General features: G+C 36.5%; 1 protein-coding gene across 2 annotated transcripts in view; it reads left to right on the plus strand.

Annotated features, from left to right (window-relative positions):
* The window catches only part of PTBP2 (polypyrimidine tract binding protein 2), a 53,717-nt gene that overhangs the window by 11,945 nt on the left and 32,813 nt on the right, over nt 1–8,959 (plus strand). For both annotated transcript variants that reach the window (XM_010160548.1, XM_010160549.1), the window contains exon 2: nt 398–473. In XM_010160548.1, coding sequence (XP_010158850.1) covers nt 452–473 — 22 coding nt within the window. In that variant the 5' untranslated portion in view covers nt 398–451. The remainder of the gene's footprint in view (nt 1–397; nt 474–8,959) is intronic.

Here is an 8,959-nt window from a genome sequence, read left to right on the forward strand (position 1 = left end):
AATATATATGCATATTAAAATAATAAACTAATTTAAGTGTTATTGAAGTAGACTAAATATATTTAATTATAATATTGTAATTCGAAATGCTGAACAAAATTATTGTTCAGCAGTTCTCATTGTGTCTGGAGGTGGCTACATTTTATTGGTGGGTGAAACAACTGTGCTTAAGCTGCTCTTATTTCAAAGATTGCCATGTAAATGTTCTGCTTTACTTAGACTTCAAGTTGTTGGACTTATCTGAAAAGAGGAAGTCTGCCAAATCTGAGTAGGTTTGGTTATGCTTGCTTAAGTTCTTCTAGAGGTTTTCCCTGTCAAGCTGACATTTTTAATATCATCTTTAAAAATCACAAAATAGAGGAAAAAAAAAAATCTCTTACTGTCTCTTTCTTTTTAGAGAGGATCTGACGAACTTCTTTCAGGCAGTGTACTCAGTAGCCCGAACTCTAACATGAGCAGCATGGTAGTTACTGGTAAGTGATGCCCTTTCAAAGGAGAAATCTATCATTTATACTTGGACTCATTTCCTGTTTTCAAGGGGAGAACACTGAAACGAGTACGTTGTGCTGTAGAGGGATAAACTGTTGGCATGCATTAGACTGTAGTAACCTTGTGCATACTCACGAACTTTGGATATCTGGGAATAATAATCGCATAAACCAAGAGGCGACTTTCAGATGTCTGTACATTTAATTGTTGGTGGGTGATGGAATGAAAAATTATACTTCTCTTATACTGCTGCCTTCAGAGTAACAGCTACCAGGCAAAAGTAAACAGCTTAACAACTGCTGTAGGACATTAGCTTTTTCACATATAGACTTCTGTGACTCTGGGCATTACAGGGAAGAATACTGCACCAGTTTCATAATATAGTATGGATTCAGGAAAACAGTTTTGTTTTGGTCTGGTTTAGACCGCTAAAGCGGAAACTTCACTTTGCTACTTCAGTCTGAGATCAGAGTGGTAGAAGGCCAGTGCAAAGTGAGAGTGGTTGTTCTTTAGTCAAATTTCTTGTGATGCTAGATAGAAAGGCTTTTCATGAACTGGCACATACTAAACGCCTTCTGTTGCAGTTCTGTATGTTGAGTGTCTGTTGAGTTCCCTCGGAGAGCTCACTTCAGAGGTCTTGCTCTTCCCCCCTCCCCTCAGTTTGTCTCCCGCCTTGCCCCTCCCCCCCCCTTTTTTTTCCTTTCCTCAGAGATGTGGAGGAATTGGTTCATAGTATCAGAGTGTTGCTGGGCTTTCCAAATAGTTGCCTGTTTCACTCTTTAACATGCCTGATATGATTTTCCGTATTTATGTGCTGAGCAGTATAGTCATTGCTGCTATTGGCAGGCTTTTCCCTTTTAATCTAGTAGTAAAAGATTGGGATTTAGGGTGGAATTCCATTTTGTTTAGGGTGCTGTGGTGGCAGCTGTTGCCAAAACAGGTAGTTCTGTGCTTTCTGATCCTATGTTCTTAGCATAACCAGAAAAAAAAAACCCAAACAACTCCACATGTTTCACCTCCACTCTTTATGTTGGAGTGCTTATACATTTGCAGAATAAGCTAATCCAGTATTAAACTGTACTGCCCTAAAGTGTAGTTTTCCCTTGGAGCAACTTGCTGAGCAGTCATGTGGCTGCACAGTTGCAAGATTCAGTATAACGTGGGGTGGTGGAGTGTGGCGGCAGAAGAGAGGAGAACCACTTCCATTGGCAGTTCTGTAACCAAGGGTGAAGAGATGATACTTCTTTGGAATAGATAAACAAATGTTCTGGGATTCTGAAATGGCTGTGAATGCACTGCATTTTTTTTTTCTCTCCCCTGCTTTTTTTACTACTTTCTGGTTCTGAAAGAGGTCCCTCTTCTTGCTTTCATTTTCTTAATGTCCTTTACAGTTCTGCATATTAGTGCTTCAGCAGTTTGCTTTACTTTAATGAGAAACTGAAATGAAAAGGGTTTGGGTTGTGTGTGTGAGGGTTTGGATTTGGATGTTGGGAGGGGAGAGCACTGTTATGAGGACAAAGTTCTGAGTATTACCAAATTTTCCATATGTTTTCAGAGAAAATTTTAGATAAAATTAACTTGCATTTAGTTTTCTTATCGAAGGAAAAAAAATTAAAAGCTAAATGGGAAAAAAATTAAAATAAGAGTTGTTATAAGTTTGAGTTATCAGAAAAAAAATACAGAAGCTTGTCAAAGAAGCCTCAAACTTTAAATAGAAATTATTTTTCTTCTCAGAGTTCTTAAACTGGAAGAGTGCTTTGATTCCGTTATGTGGACCTGGGATTTTCATGTACTTAACAAATACAGATTCTTCTCTCTACCTGGTTTTTATTTCTGCTTTTTTAAAGATGATTTAAGGTTTGGTTTTGTGCTGTGTTTTGCGCTTTTTTTGTTGGTTTTTTTTTTCTTCGACGAATAAGTATGTGTGTGAGAGTTTTCAAATTCATTGATTCTTTACATTTTTTCACAAGTAAGACCTCTTGATAGTCTCTAGGCATCCAAAAACATAAATGACTTCTCAGAAACAATCTCATTAACAAGAAATAGTGGTCTGAGTAGTGGACTAGTTCCTGTAGTATCAGTTGCCTGTTATAAGTTTTCATATTAATTGTGTCACATACAAAGAAAGTTGGTGGAAAAATAATCCCGAACAAACGAAATGTCCCAATATGAATGCAGTATTATAATTCAAGCCATTCTCTATAGAGGTCAGTAGAAAGGGGGCTAGTTTGGTTTGGGAGCTTTTTGTTTGGTTTTTTTTAAGCTTTTTTTGGGATTACATTCAAATTTTTCTTCTGCCTGCTTTTGTTACAGCATGAAAAAATGCATAGAGTAGCCTAAATCCAGAGTTCAGTGTTATTTCTGAAAATATCTTCCAACAGCTGTCCTGTTTGTGGTGAGCCTGGAAGTAGTTTTTCCAGATTTGCACAGTTTACAAGTTCAGATTATAGACTCACAAGTAATTAGATTTGAAATGGAAACCTAGATGTTAATTTTCTGTATTTATCTCCTGAAGCAAAATGAGTTCAAGTATTCTTTATGTCTGATTAATGTCCTCCTTTTGTTTCAGTTCTGTTGTTAACTTTTCTCCTTAGAAGAATTTAAAACTTTTGTGAACAGAGGTTGGTGGGGTGTTTTTGTTTTTTTTTTTTTTTTTTTTGCTGTAACCAAGGCATGGTAGTAATTAATTTTCTTCAGATTTTCTAGACTTTAAGAATATCTGTAATCATTAAGTTCTCTGTAAAGGAAGCATGTTGTAGAAATTGGTCTACTCTGTAACTCTTAGAAGTAATACTTGTTCTTGCTCTTTCATTCGTAGAGTTTGGAAGTGTCATGATTTTGAGACCTGGTCATTGTTTTATGGAGTACCTAGAAATCTATTCTGATTTTGACCTTGGTATTTTCAATATCTGATCCCATGATATTTTTCCAAACAGATACGTAGATGAACAGAAGAGACAGTTTGTAATCCTCTGAGCATTATTGGTAAAAGTATGCAATCAAAAATCTAGTTGTCACTAGTACTGCCTTAGCAGGCTTAAACTTAGAGCAAACACTTGTGAATCACAGACTCATTATTTTTTAAATCTCTGCCTATAGAAATTTTAACCTAAAATAAATTGCCCAAGTTGTAAAAAAACCAAACCCCAAAACCAACCAAACAAAAATCCAAACAAAAAACCCACAAAAAATCCCCCAAAACCAGCACAACACACCAAAACCCAAACAAAAAAGGGCCTTTTCATGTAAGTGGGTGGTTTTTGTAGAACTGGGGACTGTCTTTAGGGGTAAGACTGGAATGATTTTTTTTTTTTTGTTAAATGATCATCCTACCTTTTTGTCACAGTTCAGTTGGGGTTTTTTGGTATTCAGCTGCCATTCAGTTATAACACTGTAGTACTTTAATGCTTTAATGAATACTCTTGCCCTGATTCTCTCAGTCAGATAAAAGCATGAAAGATGCGTGCTCTCTTCTCCCCGTAGGGAGTCTTACATATGTATCCCTGTTCTTTGCAAACTTCTGGTTTGCGTTCTTGATTATTTGAACCACTGGTAATTTGAAAAACCAGGGAATTAAGGAAAGTGCTAGCGTGTTGGACTGTTCTCGAAAGGACATTGCTCAAAATATAAGGCCTGATTCTTGAGCATTTTCTAAATAGCTTTGTCATCAGTATCTGTCTTGAAGACTGTATAGATAAAAGGAAACTGACAGTATGTTTTATTAACATTCACTGTGAGTCAGGTTACTGTCTTAAGTAATTTGTGTGACTTTTATGAAAGAAAAGCCTTAAATTGAATTGAGGATGACTTCTCTTTGAGTTCTTCTCCCACTTAATGCTGAATCCTTGTATCTCTTGGTTTGGACATGATTTGATTACTGTCCTTAGTGTTGTGGAGTTTTAAGGTAAGCATTTGTCTTTACAAATACAAGAACTTTTTTTCCCCCCCTAAATTAGTTTATGAGCAGTATGGCAGAACATCATTCTGTAAACATTATGTAAGAATCCCATGTACTGGATCAACATTTGTTGCAGTGGAGGACAGCTTGTAGAGTTCCAGGTCAGCAAATAAACTTTTCTTGGAAGTTCTGGTTTAGGTGTTAGATGTTTAAGTTTCTGAGGGTTGTTGGTTTTGGTTGGGTTTTTTTTGTTGTTTTTTTGGTTTTTTTTGGTGGTGGGTTTGGGTTTTTTGTGGGTTTTTGGGTGTGGGTGTTTTTCTTTTTTGCCACCAGCTGATACTAGTATGTTGAAGTGGCATTGTCAGAAACACAGGCCTGCAGCTACTGTTTGAAGTACTACTACTGTTTTCCTTCAGCTTTTCTGAAAAAATTGTCAAAGCCTATTCTCATTTGCTATCATAATCTTGCTTGGTTCCAATCTGTTCGGAGAGTATAACTCTCTTATAAAGACTTGTGAATTCATTTTTTTTGTTGATACACAGAAGACAGTGACTAGAAAGGCAGTTTAGGTAAACTAAAATATGATTTAGTAACAGGATTCTGATAAACCAGAGCTGAAGCCTGTATACATTAAAAAATATATTTGACTCTGGATGTTTTTAAATACATTAGTTATGCACACTGTAAATGATTGTATATAAATAACACTTTTCACCTTTCAGTGCTGTATGTTCAGTAAATTCATAACTGCAGTTGCTTATTTTGCAGCTTTTTTTCTTAGATTTAAAAGTCCCTTCTCTTTAAGAACTAGAAAAGGTGTTTCCTCTGTGATGGGTTACTTATATGACAAACTTGTGAGGCTTTTTTCTTTTCAGGTGGAGGACTGCTTAATGGAAGTTTTAGGAACAGTTATATGGATGAAGATGCTCATGCCATGAACTGTACTGCTGAAATCCGCACACACATGCAAATACATTTAAGGAACATTTAGATAAAAAGTCAGTGACGTTGATAAAAGGTTTCTGAAAATTGGCTTCTCAAAGACAAAAGATTAAAGCAGGAGAATGTCAGGTTTTTTTACTATAGATGCCACCAATGTCATTGTTCTCGTTGATGTGTTTTAAGTTCAATCAGTAAAAACATTCATTTCAAAAATAATTTTGCAACTGAGCACCAAACTCCTGGAGCTTTAAAAGGTTCTATTGATCTTGTTTTTACTTCATTAGCAGTGACTTTGGTAGGTAATTCATTGTATTAACAGAATACTCAGCACTGTATTATACAAGCTTGTAATCTTTCAAGTGCTGTTTAATTTGGGGAATAAACATAGATGTGCTGTTTTTGATGGCACGTTAAGTAAAATTGTTTATTAGTTAACAGTAACGATACCTAAACATAGGTGACTTCTGTAATTTGCAAATTGATTGCAATTAATAATAATTGGAAAGATTTGAAGTACAGCATACATGATTGGAAAGTTTAATTTATTAATAGACTATTACATTTTTCTACAGATATGCATGGGCATGTTCATGTGGATGAACTAGATTTTAAAGCTCTAAATGCCTGAACAGCATATCCTTTTATAATTTAAAAAACCTAAAACCCAAAAAACAAACAAAAAAAAACCTCAAACAAAAAATGCCAAAAAAAAACCCCACAAGCCTCTTAAAAACCTGAGGATGGAAGAAATAAAATTGGGCTGTTAATTAATTTTTGTCTGCATCACTGTGGTAATTAATTTTTGATCCACTTCAATTGTATTTCACTCTAGCTGTAGTATTTTTACATATTTTAAGGGCCAAAAGGAAGTACATTTGCTGTAGGCTGTGCAACATTGAACACCCACTGCACCATATTATGTGTGTTATAGTTGCTTGGAAAACTGACTTAGTGCTTGTTGGGTTTTGAAACAGAGGTGCAGCCTGTGTGCAGGTTTGCTGGTTACAAAAATTAGAGATTAATTGTTTAATTGCGTGAACATGTTTGTTTAAGTTCAAATCCCAGATAGGCTTTTTTTTTTAATAAAGTGGTTTTATTATTAATTGGTCAAGACTTTCCTTTGCATAGGGCTCATGTTCCGTAGTAAAAATCCATCTATTACCACTGGTCAATGCTTTCTTTTTGTTCAAGTGGTAAGACTTCCACAATGTAGTAGTGGCCTAGAAAGGCAAAGATAATGAGTTATAAAATACACTGAAGTACGAAGTTTTGCAGAACATGCTCCTCTTTGTAGGTCTCCTCTTTGTAGGTCTCCTCTTTGTAGGTCTCCTCTTTGTACACCCTGTCTGTGACATCAGGCTGGGTATATATATTTCAGAAAAGAACCTCAGAAACGAAACCACATTGATCTGTTATACCCTCCCAATTTGTGGTTGTCTTTGGTTTCTTAGCTGGTTGCTTTATGCACGTGATTGTATTCAGGAGCCACTATAATATTTAATTTTTCTGTCCGGTCATAATCCACAATTGTAAACTACGTCTCTTCATAACTCCATTGCCGCCTTCTTGGTCAGGTATATCTTGTGTGGATGTGTGCACTATGTTCTGCTTCTTGATAATATTAAATTTCATGTATTTACCTAGTGTGAAACTAGAACTACTACATTAGCAACTATGATGAATAATACTGTTAGTAAGCCTCTTGTTTTTAATGTATGAACTGATTGCATTGGAGGATGAAATAAGTGTTTCAGAAAAGCTTAAGTATTTACTTTTTTGGGTTTTGGGGTTTTTTTTTTAGTTAGTTAGTTGTTTGTGTGTACTGGCAGTTGTGAAATGTGATTGACTCTTGCAGAAAGGATGATTGTTTATCAATTATTTCACTACTGCAGATATGTAAGGATTTATAATCGGTGTCTTGTGATGAATTTTTAATGTTTTTTTCCCTTTCTTTGCAGGAAATAATAGGTGAAAGCAACTCTTTTATCATAAACAAAATCTTTGGCCATAGACGCGTAGATACATTTCTGTATTAGAAGATTTTGTGAATATGAAGGGAGTTTATTGTAAAGAAAAATTGCACATCTAAAATAGAAACTTCATGTAGTTTCAGGGTAAACTTTGTCCTTAGAACATTTTAGGTTGTATTTATATATGAGAAATGAAAAACGTGTGCAGAGAAAAACTCCTCTAGGATGAAAGATATGTTAAGATACGTTTTCAGAAACAGTTATCAGCAGGGTATAAGTTTTTCACTGTTTGCTGGGAGTTATGCTGAGCTTTAAGATCAGTTTTTCTGCAAAAACTACTTGAGAGCATTAAATTTTCATACAGAGTCACAGAATCACAAAGGTTGGAAAAGAGCTATAAGATCATCTAGTCCAACCATCAACCCAACACTACCATACCCACTAGACCATGTCCTCAAGCTCCACGTCTACACGTTCCTTCAACACCCCCAGGGATGGTGACTGGGGTGGTCACCCCCCCCCTCCCCCGGCCAGCCAATGCCTGAACACTTTCAGTGAAGAAGTTTATCCTACTATCTAATCTAAACCTCCCCTGATGCAACTTGGGGCCATTTCCTCCTGTCCTGTCACCAGTTATGTGGGAGAACAGACCAGCACCTGCCTCCCTACAACCTCTTTTCAAGTGGCTGTAGAGAGTGATCAGTTCTCCCCTCAGCCTCCTCTTCTTCAGGCTAAACACCCCCAGTTCCTTCAGCTGCTCCTCATCAGACTTGTTCTGCAGACCCTTCAACAACTTTGTCACCCTTCTCTGGACACCCTCCAGCATCTCTATGTCCTTCTTGTAGGGAGAGGCCCAAAACTGAACACAGTACTTGAAGTGCTGCCTCACCAGTGCTGAGTACAGGGGCACAATAGCTTCCCTACTCCTGCTGACCACACTGTTCCTGATTCCTGATGCCTTGAACAATCAAATGTTATTGATTTACAGTATGCCATGTCTACGTTGCACTTAATTCTGTTGCTTATATATATACATTTCTCTTTCTGTGTTTAAAAAAATTAGGTGTTTCTAGCTAAAAATGCCAGGGACTCGCGTTGTTTAGATAATGGCTATTTTATAGGCTTTGTCAACTCTTAAGCATTGAATTTCAACAACTTGATATATGCTAAGTTAAAGGAACTCTGCAACAGGGATGTGGCTTATGTATCAGTTAGGCTTTGATTGTAGTATCCTAATTAGATAGGAGAATAATGCTTTGAATGCCATTTATAGAGATGAGAGTTTGCTCAGTAACAGACACCTGATGTTGTATGTAAACTGGATTTTTCTCCTTGGTGGAGAGCCAAAGAGGGCTTACATCAGTGCAATAGCTAACTTGATTAGTAAATGAACTAACACTGTGGTTTAGTCATGCTGTTCTCATGGTGACTTTTTAATTGTTTTTTTTTTCCCCCCCCACAGTTGTAGATACTGTAGCATTATGTTCTTCAGTGCATCTTTGTATTTGTTTAAAGTGTTAGTGGCAAGAGGTTTGGATTGGATCAGGATTTTCAAGACTGGTGAAAGCCAAACTACCTGATGAAGTATCTACTTGCCAGTAAGCTTCCAGTTAGAATCATGGAATCCTAGAATGGTTTGGGTTGGGAGGGACCTTAAAGA

The sequence above is a fragment of the Eurypyga helias genome, unplaced genomic scaffold, assembly GCF_000690775.1.
Source record: "Eurypyga helias isolate BGI_N326 unplaced genomic scaffold, ASM69077v1 scaffold1631, whole genome shotgun sequence".
In the NCBI taxonomy this organism is placed as follows: Eukaryota; Metazoa; Chordata; class Aves; order Eurypygiformes; family Eurypygidae; genus Eurypyga; species Eurypyga helias.